The sequence below is a fragment of the Fundulus heteroclitus genome, chromosome 5 (genome assembly GCF_011125445.2).
Source record: "Fundulus heteroclitus isolate FHET01 chromosome 5, MU-UCD_Fhet_4.1, whole genome shotgun sequence".
Classification (NCBI taxonomy): domain Eukaryota; kingdom Metazoa; phylum Chordata; class Actinopteri; order Cyprinodontiformes; family Fundulidae; genus Fundulus; species Fundulus heteroclitus.
The window spans coordinates 33021095-33036666 of NC_046365.1; the positions used below are offsets into that span (position 1 = coordinate 33021095).

Below are 15572 nucleotides of genomic sequence, written 5' to 3' on the forward strand. Positions count from 1 at the left end.
GACACTAAATGCACATTACTTAAAGGAAAGGTTTTTTGAACATCGGTATGAGTTAAAACATTTTTTTTACTGCTTTAAATGTTTATCAGACCCAATATAACAACAACAGGCCCCCCCGAAAAAGTAGTAAATTGGGTGTTTATTAATGTCAATAAAAGTCAAAATACTGTTTGTTGTAATCTTATGATCAGGTTGTGAAGTGGCAAAACCAAAGGTAAACGAAAGGCCCTTTGCATGTGATTAGCATTATGAGATTTTTGTCTTTTAGAACAGGGGTTCCCAAAGTGGAGGTAGGGAGATGATCCAAATGATGATTAAAAATTTCTGACTTTACAATGTCAGAGATATACCTATTTTAATTTAGCAAATGTATTTGCTAAATCTGAAAAAAAAAATACATTTTAAGATTTTTTGACATCTGAAAACATCCAAGTATTTTCTTCTAAACATGTGATATTATTCTTAAAATTTCTGATTTGTTTTTGTGTGGAAATTTACTTCTCTGTGGCCAATAATTTATTTTCTTTAATCCACAAAGACTGTAGTACAAATCTTTATTTTTTGGAAATTACAAGAATAAAATCATAATATTAGGCGTACAAGAATAAAAAGACATTATGAGAAGTCATATACAAGAATAAAGTAGTAATATTACAAGAATAAAGTCATACAGCTGTTTGCATAATCCTTTTAAAGTCCTGATACTAATAATAATTTGGTGCTGATTTTATAAAAAAAAATTCAGTATTTCCTTAACTGTGACACCGATACCAAAGTACAACTTTACAAGATGCTCAACATGACTTATTTTAACACAGGGGGAAGAGTTTTCATAAAATTACAACTTTATTTCTGCAATTGTATGACTATATTCTTGTAATTTCCCCAAAAAAATAAAATAAATAAAAAATAACTGCGAAAGGGGGTCGCCGGTGTCTGGCGCAGTTATTTTGAGGGTCACAGGCAGAGAAGTCTGGAAGCCCTGCTTCAGAAAATGAAGAAAAAAAAAAAAAAAGGCTGGAAAACCAAATATTATTTTCCATACTCCATATGGTTCCATATAGTTTTCAATGGCATAAATTTTGCCATACTTAACCAGGCCTGGAAAATGATTAAATAAAATTCCCAGACCCCTCAAGGTTGCGAGGGAACCCTGCAGATAACTTCACAGGAGCCTAACAACACCTGAAACCAAACTAACCGCTGAATCTACCACCTTTACTCTCAGCTGTAAGTTACGGCAAGAATCTCTCAGGCTGTCAGCGGTCATTTTTTCGTAAGAGGGGAAATATTTCCAGTCTCAAGTTTTTAGAAGATAAACAGCAGGAGAATAACAGTCAGAGATAAACATCGTATATCTCACCACAGGACCAGGCTGTCATACTCTGTTTTTGACTCAAATCCTCTCACTGTTTTTGTTTACACTTTGCCATGAGACCACCGAGTGCCAAGATCAGATGAAATGTTGCTGGGAATTAACAGCATGTTTTTTTGCCCTAAAAAACATAATTGCCATAATTGCAAAATAATGAGAGAAGTGTTGATCGGAAAAATAATTACTGTGGTTTACAAAATAAGACAGCGTACAGATGTGATTTGCAGGTCTGTTTTTTTTTTTTTTTTCCACTTTAATTTTCGATAACTAAGAAAGTAATTTAAGCAGCAAGTCTGTGGGTGAGAAAGGCAAATGATCCCCTCCTAAGCAAGAGAGCAATTAATTTGGAGTTGTTCAGTCTCCCCAGGTTATTTTTTTTTTTTGAATTTCAGACACTCACTGTAACTCTACAGGAGGGCTGGTGTCTGGTGGGTTTAATATGCGCAGTTCTGTCCGCAGGAGTCTATAAATGTCATTTCATCTTGTTCTGTACTTTTTAAATTCTCCTCTACTCTTAAAAGGTCATACTTTTTATCTTGCGATAACCTTTAGCGCCCTGTAACGGTGGAATACGCATGTTCATCTGCAAACTGCTTGTTGCCGAGGCATTAAAAACTTGTCAGTCTCATGTCTGCAGATGTTGCTTGCTGTTCTGTCTATTCTGTGAATACTTTACATAAGCTGTAACATAACTCTGTAAGGCTGCAGAGAATATAACATTTAAAATGCTAAAAGTTTACCTTAGTCTCCATCCATCCATCCACAGAGACACACAAGACAAACACCCATTCACACACGTACCTAAGAGCAATTTAAAGAGACATATTAATTATATCATATTATTAGATCATTGGAGGAAGCTGGACTACCTGGGGAGAACATGCAAACTTTATGAAAAAGACCCAGGGCTGGAATACGAAGTGTGGGTAAGCTCTTACCAAATGTATTTAAATTGCGCAGATTCAGGCCATATTTACAAAATCCTTTCCATTAGCAACAACCACTTCATGCTTTTTTTTGTTATCTTTTAAGAAATGTTCAGAATCCCTTTAATAACTGTGGTTCGGCAACCAGTGGCTCCCTAATAAATCTGCAGAATTAGTTTTTTGTCACCCTCCTAAAAAAGGATCAGGCAACATGAGACATTTTTCTTCAAATAAAACACTTATTACAATTTTTTTTCCAACTGTGTTGAATATTTTCTTGAAACAAATTGTGTATAATAATAATAATAATAACAATAATGATAAGAATAATATAAAAATAAAAACGACTTGTATTTTAGCACGACCTCAAAGTGCTACATTACAAAAACAGATTCAAACGATGGGTTCAAAAACTGCAAATGAATCTTTGACACACTGAGACAAATTCATGCACAGTGGTTTTTAAAACAGCTACACTGAAAACCGCTAAAAAAAGAGAAAAGGCTACACTTCCAGACAGGACCCGTAAAAAAATACCAACCTAAATATAACTTATAACCCACTTTTGGTCAACATGTCCTCATGATGCAGGGGTTGGTCCACACAAGGTTAACTATACATGACCCCCCCCCCCCCCCCCCCCCCAAAAAAGACAAAACACAGATAGCATTGCTGGAGGAGTTTTATCTCCACAGACAACTAAAACTTGTTTTATTCCCCATTTTGCAAAAACTACAAGCAGCACCATCAGCAAACCATCAACCACATACTGTTCACTGCAAACACGCCAGGAGAAATGTCCCTGTGGCGTTTTTTTTCCCCCCACTGCAGATATTTTGACTCAGTGCAGAAGTAAAAGCAAAGATACAGCTAATAGCACTCATTATAATCCTGTTTCAGTTTGGAGCCCCGTCAGCGAGCCGGCGTGTGCCAGGCTCCAGCCTTGGCATGGGCAGATACTGGATCTAGAATATAAAGTTCCTCCAGACCAAGCTGTGCTGTATTACCCCTCTCCAGAAGGAAAGTTCACATTTGTTGCCCCCCGGTCTCCTGCTCGTTCTCCCTTAAGTATAAAACTTTGGCTTCAAAACTTGTTAGACGATTTTTCACCTCCCTCTGGGGATTCAGAGCTTAAATGAATCATTTGCAGGAAGGGTTTGATCTTTTGTCATGGAGGTAGCTCAGCTTTTACTGCTGACATTATTGATTTCACTTCGTACTGCTCTGATAACGCAGAGCATTTGACACACAATCCAGAACGGAGACACACAACTTCGGTAAATCAACCCGAGTGGTGATATGGACAGCGCTTTGAGAAAAAGCAGTGTGTTGTTTACCTCGGCGTTCAGTGGTAACAACCAGGGCCTCCTGCGGTTCGCCCCAACCCACGGCGGTGCGAGCCGTGAGGCGAAACACGTAGGTGTGCTCAGAGGCGAGGCCTGTGACGGTGAACTGGCGAGCGTTGGAGCCCACTTCCACAGTGGTCCACCGCAGAGGATCCCTGCTATGAAGGCGGTAGGATATCTGGTAGCCTAGCGCAAAGTAGAGGAAGAGAGACGGGGGGGAAAAAAAGGATTAGGTGTAAAATTCTGTGAACGTGCCACTATCGCGTTAATACCCACATTTGTGACCATGAACAAGTTTCCCCCGATGCCGTTTTGAGTTATTTACAGATTCAGAAAGAGCGGACTCTAAGCTTTCCAACGAAGTCAAACTTGTGGAAATAATATAAAATTTGAAAAAGATATGACCTTTTGAATGTTGGCACTGTGCAAAGAAGATTAGGCAGAAAAAAAAGGCCTCAGAGTTTCTTTGGAATCACCCGGAGCCAGGGGGGTGTTAACAAAAGATGTTGATTTGCAATACGTTCAGCAATACTTCCCACCAAGCTCTACCTGCCAATAGAGGGTCTCTGTCAGTTCATTGCAACTGTGATGTGAAAATTGTCCCTAATTTAACAGTAACACAAAGAAGGAAAGAAAAAGCCTTTATTGGTACCCCTGGTAAAAACCACAAAGCTTGATCTCACAATTGAAAAGTTGAGGAAAAGGTGATACATGTTTTTAATAATGTGAGAATTAGACTTAGACAACTTTATTTGTCATTTTGTATGCACAGAGTGCGTACAGAATGAAATTTTGTTTGCATACAGCTTGAAAAATCATAGGAAATTGCAGTAAATTACAGGTTAAGGTGCAGCGGTGATTTATGTAAACAACTGAAATGTAAACAATGTAAACAATGCAGGAGAAATAGACAGTGTGCGATTCACAGTGTACAGGTGAGTATTATTAAAACCGTGTAATATATAAATGTGGTACAGAGTCCATTTGTGGCTTCAGCAGTTCGACAGTCTGATGGCATATGTGCAAATGTGTAAATGTGCAGATATACAAATGTGATACAGTGTCCATTTTGTGGCTTCAGCAGTTCAACGGTGTGTCTAATTACAAATGCAATTGTGCATTGCATTTGTAATTAGACCCCTTTACTTTTCTGATATTCTTAAATAAAATGCTTCCTAAAGCCCTATTTGCATGGGATTAGTTTTACCTAGGGACCTCATGTAATAAATAAGTTACCACCGTATGTCAGCTTTTTATGTGGGGAATTGGCACAGGATAACCAAAAGCCTGAGATCTGCTGAAATTTACGGACATCTCTGCTGCTAACTGCGTATGTGAGCGGCTATGTAATAGAAGCAGTGCAGCCAACACTCTGCTTATAAGTGTCTCTGGGCTCTCTTTTTTTGTAAAGTCCACGGTAGATTATGCGAGTCGCAGTTTTTGGGCTCATTTTTATTGTAAAGTTGCTTATTTGGGTTTGATTTTTTCTCTAAAAGGACCCCTTCTCCTATCTATCGCGCTGTTGTTGCATTTTATGGAAAGTGAGAGCCGGTTAATGTCTGTCCCCATACGTAATATGTACCCTCCCCCGACAATTTTACTAATAGGGAAAGTTGGGGTGGGTAGAAATTCAACACTAAATGCATGCATTTATACAGTATAGAAACAGGTTTTGTATTACTGTGTTGCGGGTTGTTTACTGGGCTTGTTTTGCTGCCCGGGACCCAGGGTTCTCTAAATACTTCAATGCAGTCTCCGTTCTTCACCAAACGCAAATAAAAATGCACCCAGGAAACAGTAAAAAAAAACACACAAAAAAAACCTTCCTATTCATGTATCGGATCCCGTCCATTTCTGTCCAAATCACAGACATGTATATTCACGTTGGATTAGTATTATCACAGGACCTCAGAGTTCAGCAAAATATAGTACATCATTTACGGGGGAATTTTTACTTTACAAATTACTGACATGGCGCATTGGCCCGGGATTAAAAGCACAGACAATCTCTGTAATTCTTACAAATCACATGTGGTCCCGACCTGTCCAGGGTGTACCCCACCCCCAGCAGGGGTAAGCGTGACGGCATATGAGTGGATGGATGGATGAATGGATGGATGGATGTGGTCCCTAAACCCGTGCAAATAGGGCTTTTGTCACATGAATAGTTAAGCGTTAACTAGTTAAGTCACTGGTAGTGTCTTAATATAAACTACCAGCCAAAAGTTTGAACTCACCTTTGTCGTTCAATAGCTTTTCCTCATTTTTATGACTTTCTGCATTGCAGATACATAGTGAAGACATCAAAACTATGAGTTAAGAGTATATAGAATTATCTATCAAACTCAAAATTGTGAAATAACTCAAAACATCATCCCAGCCAATGAGGTTAGTCACCTGAAATGGTTTTCCAACTGGCTTGAAGGAGTTCCCAGAGGTAGAAATAAAAGTAAAGACAAACTTTTGACTGGTAGTGCATATCCAGCTGTTCTGTGAAGGCCTCAGATGTTTGTCAAAAAACATTAGTGAATAAACAGCATCATGAAGACCAAGAAACAGAGCAGAAAGCTGTGGAGATGTAAAAATGTGGAAGAAGGTGTTCTGGTCATATAAGACCAAAGCCTAACATCCTGGCCGCTATATAAATGCTTTTGTCCCACTGTGATATATGATGGTGGCAGCATGTGGAGGGGCTGCTTTTCCTCAGCAGGGACATTGATGCTGGTCAGAGTTAAAGGAGCTATAATTGATACTTACACCCTGTGGCTAAAATCAGTACAACAGCCTGTCAATCACAACAATCTAATATGCCGTTTGTAAACGGTGTGTTGCTGTTGTGAATTTTCACTTCCACAGGACAGGTCTATGATGTTGTATTCTGTCCATGTTAGCAGGCTGCTGCTCTTTTGCCCAAATAAAATACCAAATGCTGCTCTCTGTGTTGGGAACCATTGGAACTCTCATGTGATTGGCTGAGGAACAAGGAAGTAAACACGGGCTAAACTCTGACCAGAAATTGTTCCGGACCGTGCCTCTAGGTGTGAAAGGAGATAAACCTGACAAAGACATCACTGATGGAGAGGTCTGATTGTTTAAAGGGAATGTTACTTTCATACCAGGTGAGAAATGAGAATAATTTAGGCTGATTTTACAGTAAATATCTTACTTATTGCTCCTTTAATGATAATTTATTTTGTATAAAACTGAATACAGAAAAAACATGGAAGAAAACCCGATAGAGGTAGAAAACGTCTTCAGACTGGATCAGAACCACAAAGCAACAATGTAATAACTTAACTCAAGGAATAATTATGTATTAGAACGTCACAGTCATGGTCCAGACTTTAATACCATTGAGAGCCTCTAGCGAGATTTGAAAACTGACAATTTTGCAAAGTAGAATAGGAAAACCGTTTAATCTTTAGATGTATAATGACTCAGAGAGACTGAATATAAATGTGTGCCACCCTTTTTAGATTATTATTTGGTAAACATTCTTAATCACCTTCACGATAATTCACTACTTGGTGTTGTTCTGTCACTTCAAATCCCCATAGGACACAGAGAAGTTAGTGGCTGTAACCAGACATATTTATCGGGGGTAACCAATAGATGTGGAGGGCGCGGTATTGTCCATCATCTGAGAAGATTTCACACATGTACCCTCTTTCCAAGAAAGAGACAGGAGTCATGCTCTTCATACTGAACTCCACTCCAGTGCAGCAGGTTCCTGCAATTTCACACGCTCTCATTCGCTTTTAGTGACATTATATAAACATTCAGCCTCTCGTCTATATCCTTGGCAGTGACCCATGGTGTACACGGCTTGTGTCTGTTTCTCAGTCTCAAGTGCACTAGGCCATGTAATAATACTAACACTCCCCCCCCACGCACGCCACGAGCACACACACTCGAACCAGTGATCCCCATCCAAGCTTTCCACAGGCCACTGGCCGCTCACAAAAACGTATATCACAGGGATTGCGATGTGCCGCAAATACGCCCGGACCCACTGCGTGTCTGCAGACTGGCAGAAACACGCAAAATAAGCTGATGTGATTAGGTCACAGTGAGACTGTCAGGATAATACTCTGCTCAGAGGCACCTAATCTGGTTGAGCGAGTGATAATCTCATCAGATAGTCTGATTGTATGTTAATGTGAGTTCCGCGTGCGGAAGAATATAGGATAACAGCCAGATCAAAACTCGAATCCAATCAACTAGGTCAGGGCACGGCTTTGTTCTGGGCAAAATATTTTTAGGATATTGATGCTTTGAGTTTGATGAGGCCAAATCCTGCTCGCATAAAGTGATTGAGGCTCATATTTTTTCCTCCGGCTGTTTGCAGCGTTATCTTTTTCGGATTTTCATGAAAACCTCTAGCTCTTATCAAACTTGCACTGCGCACATTAAAAGTGACAATGTTTGGTTAAAGGAACGATGTTTTGGACACTGGTCACTTTTGAGTCGATGTTTCTCATCCTTCCTTCAGTCAAATTGACAGAATAGGTCAAAGATCTCAATATCTGCAGTTAATGTCTCACGGGAGGTATAATACGGACATGTTCATACTATAACTCCCTCGTAACATTATACTAGTGCAGTGTTTGAGTAAAAAGCAGCTGTAAATTAACTTGTTTTTATACATTTGATCTCTGAAACAGTGGCATGCTGTACCACCAATATTGTTAACACTGTCCCCAGATGCTAAAGTAACTACCCCACGCTTTAGTAACCTCGGGAGGCTGCTGCACTATAATGCACATTGCATATTGTATTATTGTGGGTTATGTAAATACGCTGGAGTCTTTTCCGCTGTTAAATATTTTACACTGTGCAATATTCACTCTGGTATTTACTTTTTATCTCCTACGCATGGTGTTTCTTTAGAGCTAATTTTGATTAGAGTAGTTTGTTCCTTTTTTCTCCCTCTTTTCATTGCTAATAACTGTGTGTTTGCCACTGTCACACCCAAATTTCCCTATTGTGGCACAATAAGGGAATTCTCGCAGATGTTTTCATTCCACTTGAATGTTTGTCTTTTTTTTTCCTAAACTAAAACAATAAACTTTAATGACTTTGATTACAATCTTATGTGACAGAACAACACAAATTAATTGGTAAATGGCCTGTACTTTTATGGCGCTTTTATTCCTGACTCTAAAGTGCTTCACACAGTATTCAGTATTCATTTTTTTTTTTTTACAGATGATCTAACAGATTAAAATACTTTGATCTAAACCATGTAGCTCTATGTGCTACATGGTTTATGCTTGTCAAGTCTCTTTCCGCCTCTAACAGGTTTTCTTGTTAACGTGCCCGAAATTTAGCTGCATCTATCTTCCCATCAACTTGGACGACCTTCCCTATCTGTGTTAAAAAAAAAAAAAAAAATCATCCCAAAGCACGATGCTGCCACAATCATTTGTCATTTTACTGTGGTAATGATGTTTTCAGATTGATTTACAGAGCTAGCTTCTGGTACAAAGAGCATTTTGCATGTAGGCTAACGTATCCATTTTGGTCTCATCTGACCAGACCACCTTGTTCTGCCCGTTTGCTGTGTCACCAACATGGCATGTAATATCCTTCAGACTTTCTGGACGGCGGTATGTGTTATCATCAGCAAAGCAATAAGTAAGCAGGTGCCAGTAGATCCACTAATATGTCGGGTTGGAGGTGTTCCAGACTCGATACAGCAGGAAGAAATTATACAAACTCTTCTAATGCTGGCAAGGAAAACTATCTTGCTGAAGTGGGTCGGACACGAGCCCCCCCCTCCATCTGGAAGTCAATGATAATGGACGCTCTTGCTTTGATAAAACTAGGATACTATATAAGGACTATAAGGATGCATATATTTCTGCAAAGATGGAAGAAACCATTGGAGGCTTTGATTTGAACCCGAGGATGTTCTGTGCATGATTGGTGCATCTATGTTCACATACATGTGTCTAATGCTACTAATATTTATGAGGGACCAGCTATGTTTGTATGTGTTGTTACACTTTTATTAAGTATCTTAAATAAAAAAATAAAAAAATTTCCCTGTTGGGGTTATCTTTCAACAATGATTTGTGGACTGCACATCTAATAGTTTTCTTATCAAAGATTCTCCCACATGAGCTGTAAATCTCTGCAGCTCCCCCAGAGTATCTCTCGGCTGCTTCTCTGATTATTGCTCCTTTTGCTCAGCCTCATTTCTCGGTAAGTTGGCAGTTTTTGCTCTAATCTTTCCAACTTTGTGATGATGAACTGAACATATTTCTCTGATATACTCAAATCTTTGAATGTTATTTTAAAAGCTAACCCGTGTTTTAAACTTCTCCACAACTTCATCCCTGACCTGTCTCCAATGCACCTTGCTCTTTATGACGCTGTTTGCTCAATTATGCTATCTTTGAGGGCTTCAGAGAACAGCTGTATTTATACTGAGATTAAATTGCAGACAGGCTCTATTTACTAACTTACTTTCAACTTTTGGAAGGTAGTTTTTTGTAGCAGTTTATTTACAGCTATAACTATAAAGAAGATTTTATATCTGAAAAGATATTTAAAAACGATTTATCATTTTATTTTTGCTTCATAGTTATCCACCATTTTATGTTGTGTATGTCATATAAAATCCTAATAAAATACATTTAAGCTTTTTAGGGTAATAGGAAAAAAAGTGGAAAAGTTCAAAGGGTATGAATACTTTTGCAAGATGCTGTATTTGTGGTTGATGCTATCGCCTTAGCATGAATTAAATAAAACAGTAGTAGATGAGGGGACATGGCCGTATTGTTTTTTTTAATTATCCAAAGATGTTAATTATCAAAGGATAAAGAAAAAAAAAAAGAAAGTGCTGTATTTATTTATTGATGCACAAAGGAGCTTCTGAATTCCTCTGCACAGCCGATCAAAACCAAACTAACCCACAGCTTGAAACTGGCATGCAGCAGCTCTGAATTGTGTCACGCTGAACAATTCTTATATTCAACCACGTCTGTTTGCTGCTGCAAAATATTTAAAAAAAGGCCCATGGTGATAATTTAGACACACCACTTACATGTTCAGTTGGTGGCATGTTATTCTAACTTCATGCTTTGTGTTAAACCAGTCCTAATTAGGGTGCCGCTGTGTTTAAGCAATGAGCCATACCAGATATTCAATGAGCCACCCATGTCACCCAGCCTATTATGTAAATTCAACAAAGTAAATGTGAAAGTAAACTAGCCCTGAAAAGAACATGTACATGCATTATAAAACATATGTAATGAATTTTTCTACGGGACTTTTAGCATGTGGCTCTAAACGGCCTCATAGGAGCAGATATTTAGATAGAGACCACATCGGTGGAGGTCCAGCTGTTTTAAACTTGAATTTACATCCTTGCTAGGTTATCATTGTTTATTTGATTGGTTGACATGTAGAAGTTTCTCTTAGATGACACACAAAGGGTTTCATTAAGGTTGAGAATCTTGATTATGTCGATTTAGAGATTTTGAAAGGTGTGAGATAATCCATGATAAACCCTAAAATTAACCACTGCTTGTAGATTGGATCAAACATTGACTGTGAAGGCTGCATTTTATTCAGATTCATTATGATTCAGTCATCTCGGAGCTTAATGGACTCTCCATGATCTCATAAAGAAACAGGTAGTTTATTCTACATGTGACTGTGGTAGCACATCTGAATTTGTCCACTAGTTTTCGATGGACTTGTGCATCCATACAGGCCACCATTTCATCCAAGCTGAGACATATTTTAACCTCACAGCCACTGATCAGAAGAAAGTTTTATCACCAAACATAAGGAGGTGATACATTTTTTTTTAAATTGTTAATCTTAGAAAGCAGTTCCATTGTAATTTATAGTTTTTACCATCAATTCATCCAACAGCGGGGCTGGACTTGGTGTTGTGACTCTTCCTTCATCCAAGACGAGAAATGGGATAGAAACTGAACACAACAGTACATTAAATGCACATTCTGGTTGATTCAACATATTTTTGCATGAAGCTATGCCTAAACTAGCTTTTTATGATATTCTAGAGCTATATTTCCGGTAGTAGAAACAGTTTAATGTGTCGCTGTAATGTTTCAGCATCAAAGCAGCAGTGGTACTGGAGGTGGCTTATATAGTCACGTTGCACCAGAAACAACAAATCCTGATACTATTGGGCTTTCATGCGATAGACCAACACAAGGCAGTGCGCAGATGTAAAGTGAAACAAAAAGCATGTGTTGTTTTAATGTTTTGTCAGAGCTGAAACAGAGTTGGACCTTAAGTAAGGCGCCCTCTCTGTTCTACTGCGGCTGCTGTCTGGTGCTTAAGATGCTGGCTGATCATGAAGATGGTCCACATACCTTGATTGCTTTCCCCTTTGCATCTTATCTTTGTAGATCAAAGTTATGCATGAAAAGCAGTAGCTTTTAATAGTTAATAAACATTTAATATATTCCTTTTCCTTCTGGTCCAGCTTTGCAGAACAGTTTTAACTATATTAATTCAGAGCACCTGTTTTATGATGACTAATTCTGTGTTTTGTTTTTCATTGTAGTAAACCACTAATTTGGTAAATTATGGTTGACTGACAGCAAATATAGTTTTTGATATGTTTTTTCCCCCCTTTAGCTTTTGTTGATTCTTAACACTTTGATTGAAATTGTAATTTTTTTGCATTGTTTTTTGTAGAATTTCTTACAGCTGATGGTTATACAAAGATCTTCAAATGCCTTTCTCATGAAAAGATATTTGCCTCTCTGACTGATCAAGAGATGCATCAAGAGATTTATTAATGAACATTAATATGATTTAGGTTTTAAAACCCCTTACAAATTTTGTGCTGCAATATTTCGCAACTAACTAATTAAGGACTTATGCTTTAGGATATAATGGGTAAAGAATCTTTTTAAAAGTTTGCATATCCACCGGAGATGCGGTGTATAATATTCATAGAGAGACTGTCAGGGAACACAGATGCTGTTCTGTGTTGTGCCAAATCAGATTCCACACCTTTTCTTTTTATTGTTTCTCTTTTATCTGCCTTCTGCCTCAGTCGTCTATTGAGAACTCAAGGAGAAAGGAGCCAGTCACAAGCATGAAGGAAACCAGTGCGCCGCAGTCATTTGTGTCTGCGCAGACACGCACACAATGCATTCAACAAGGACACAGCAGGACCGCGTGTTTGTGTATGTTGGTGTGATGGAGAATGAGGGATTTGCCCTCCCACTCATCCCTCTGTCAAAGAGAGGTGTCGCACTAAATGTCCTCCCCTCCAACAGAATGCAGTCACACATCACTCAAACTGTCCTGCTAAACTCCCTCCCCTACTGAGAGGACAAATACCACCCATTTCCCTCTGTTCACCATACACACTCACACCATCTCCCCCCTTTAATCTCTACACATCTCCTTCCTGCCTTTCTTCCCCGTCATCTCTGCACTCCCAGCCCTGCAGCTCGAGAAATCCAGAAAAACAAGTTTAAATTAAAGTATTCATATGTGATTCTATGTATGAATTTGGAAAAGGAACTAAAATAGCCCTTTTTACGCATATACTGGTTTCATAATTTATAGACCAGCATACGACAGCATAGAAAAAACACCCACAATCCTCAGCGGTGGAGCGAACTGAAAGCTGACCCTTAACTGAAAGCTCAACACTGATTGAACTCTTTGTGACTTTATGGCTTTTACTTCCTCATTCCTTTAAAAGGATATCAGGGAAATTTGCATCATATTTGTGCCTTGTCCTATAGCATTGCTAAAGCTTGCTTGTTTGTTGTGTTTTTTTTACCTAAAATGATGCCGTTGGGAAACGCGGGTGGCTGCCAGACCACCCTCACCGATGTCAGCCGGACCTCTGGAAACATCATGCGGACAGGGGGCCCAGGTACTGGAAAATAAAACAGGACATGGTGTTTGCAGCAGAATAAATGCACATCAGTAATAAAAAAAACAGCAGAACGAATGACAGCAGGGCAAACTGGTCCCGTAACAAGACTTTACTGGAGGCCTCTGGCTTTTATACCGACCCAGCTCTTAACCCGGCTCTGTAGGACAAAGATCATTTTTTCCAAAACCCGTTTTTATCCGCCTCTTGCTGTTGTTGCCCTGTTGAAACATCCTTCTGTGTTTTATATTCCATGATGCTGACACCACCATGCTTGACAGCTGGATGTGGGAACATGAAGTTATGTGAAACTTTTCCCATCAGATGAAAATTTATTTGGCCCAAAAATCATCTGTAGTTACACCCAGAACCAATGACATACAACCATGTCAGCACGAGTCAAGATAATTATTTTAAATGTAAGAACAATGCACCAACTATCCAGCATGCTAAGGATCTGTTGGATAAAGTTAGGTTTAAATAGTTAAAACCGTTACCAACAGGACCAGCAGTTATCCAAACTACAAGTTCAAGATTTGAAATCGATACGGCAGGTTAACATTAGGCTGGGAAACCTCTGTTAATTTAGTACCCGGCTTAAGATTTGGCAGTAGAGGAAAAACAATTGATCAGAGGCAAAACATTTAAAATATGCATATTTAATTCATTAGGAATTCCCAACTGAGACAAAAGTTACATTACCATTGTTACCTACGTGCTTCTCCCAGGCATTGCAGCTTTTGTCTGATCTAAGTTTGCAAAGACATCCTTTTAATACACTGACTGCCCCTCCAATCTCTTCAGGACGGGGTGGTGTCAAATTTGGGTCTATCTGTTCGAACAAAGAGGCTGTTCTTCTCTGCAAGGGGTCAAGCCAAATTACCTATCCAGGCCATAAACCTAATCAGCATGTTTATCTTACCCTCAAAGGGGGAGACACATACCTGAGGCCTGGGGAGTTTGTTTTATTATTCTCCATACAACTGCCTGATTAATATAACAACTAAGATATTTATTTTCCTCTACACCTCCCAAAGCCCAACCCCCCCAAAGCATGGTGATAAGGGTCTGGTTAGGTACCGGTGGAAGTGGATGGATAAATGAGGAAGTAGAACCAACCGACGATGGATGAAGCAGAGCGACATTAAGGTTCTGGTCAGACCTCAATCACAAGCTAAAAGCCGGGTCAGTGCTGGGAAACCAACCAGTTTAAATAAGCTCTGCCAATTCTGAAAGGAAGAGAGGTCAAACATCCACCCAGAGCTACTACAGGACTTTGGTCAGGGAAACAGAAAGTCAAAAATCAAGAATCTGTATTGTCACCATCTGTTACCACAGCGAAATGTTTGATGAGACAAAGACCGGCTCAGGATGCACACAAGAGTAGATATAATGATTCTTTAAAAAAAGTAAAAAAAAACAAAGCAACTGGACTTGTTTTCCGTAGTTGAAGACGTTTCGTTTCCTCTCCAAGAAGCTTTCTACAGGAAATGAGAAAGCTTCCTGGAGAGGAAACAAAACGTCTTCAACTACGAAAAACAAGTCCAGTTGCTTTGTTTTTTACTTTTTTTGAATGACCATGGTCATGGTCTTTCAAAAAAGTAAAAAACAAAGCAACTGGACTTGTTTTTGTTTTTAGATAACATGCAAATTATATTAATAATAATGTCAGAAGCATCTTGCTTCATAATAATGCAGGATTCGTCTGTGCGTATTGGATCTTGATGCACTGACTCCAGCTTCAGTTCAAAATTCAAAATTAAAAAAGCAGCATTATATGTACTACATATAATGCTGCTTTTTTAATTTTATGAAATCGGTTGATTGTACTGACTAACATGCTTCCCGAGGAGCTTAAAGCGGGCAAATGGTAGGATGTGATAAGGTTGTATCCGAGTCCAAAAAGTCCCAGAGCAGTGCCTTTGCGAACAATATGGATTAATGTGTTATTGCGTGAATTAATCAGTAAAAGCTCCCTTGGTGAAACACTCATACCCAGAGTAAAGTCTGTGCAATCATTTTAAACATTTGCATGGATCTGC

The 15572-nt window shown here is 38.9% G+C and overlaps 1 protein-coding gene across 3 annotated transcripts in view; it reads right to left on the reverse strand.

Moving 5' to 3' along the window:
- Positions 1-3495: 3495 nt before the first annotated feature.
- Positions 3496-15572, reverse strand: part of sdk1b (sidekick cell adhesion molecule 1b) — a 413277-nt gene continuing 401200 nt past the window's right edge. For all 3 annotated transcript variants that reach the window (XM_036137444.1, XM_036137445.1, XM_036137446.1), the window contains 2 exons: positions 13435-13533; positions 3496-3833 (listed from right to left, as the gene is read on the reverse strand). In XM_036137444.1, coding sequence (XP_035993337.1) covers positions 3511-3833; positions 13435-13533 — 422 coding nt within the window. In that variant the 3' untranslated portion in view covers positions 3496-3510. The remainder of the gene's footprint in view (positions 3834-13434; positions 13534-15572) is intronic.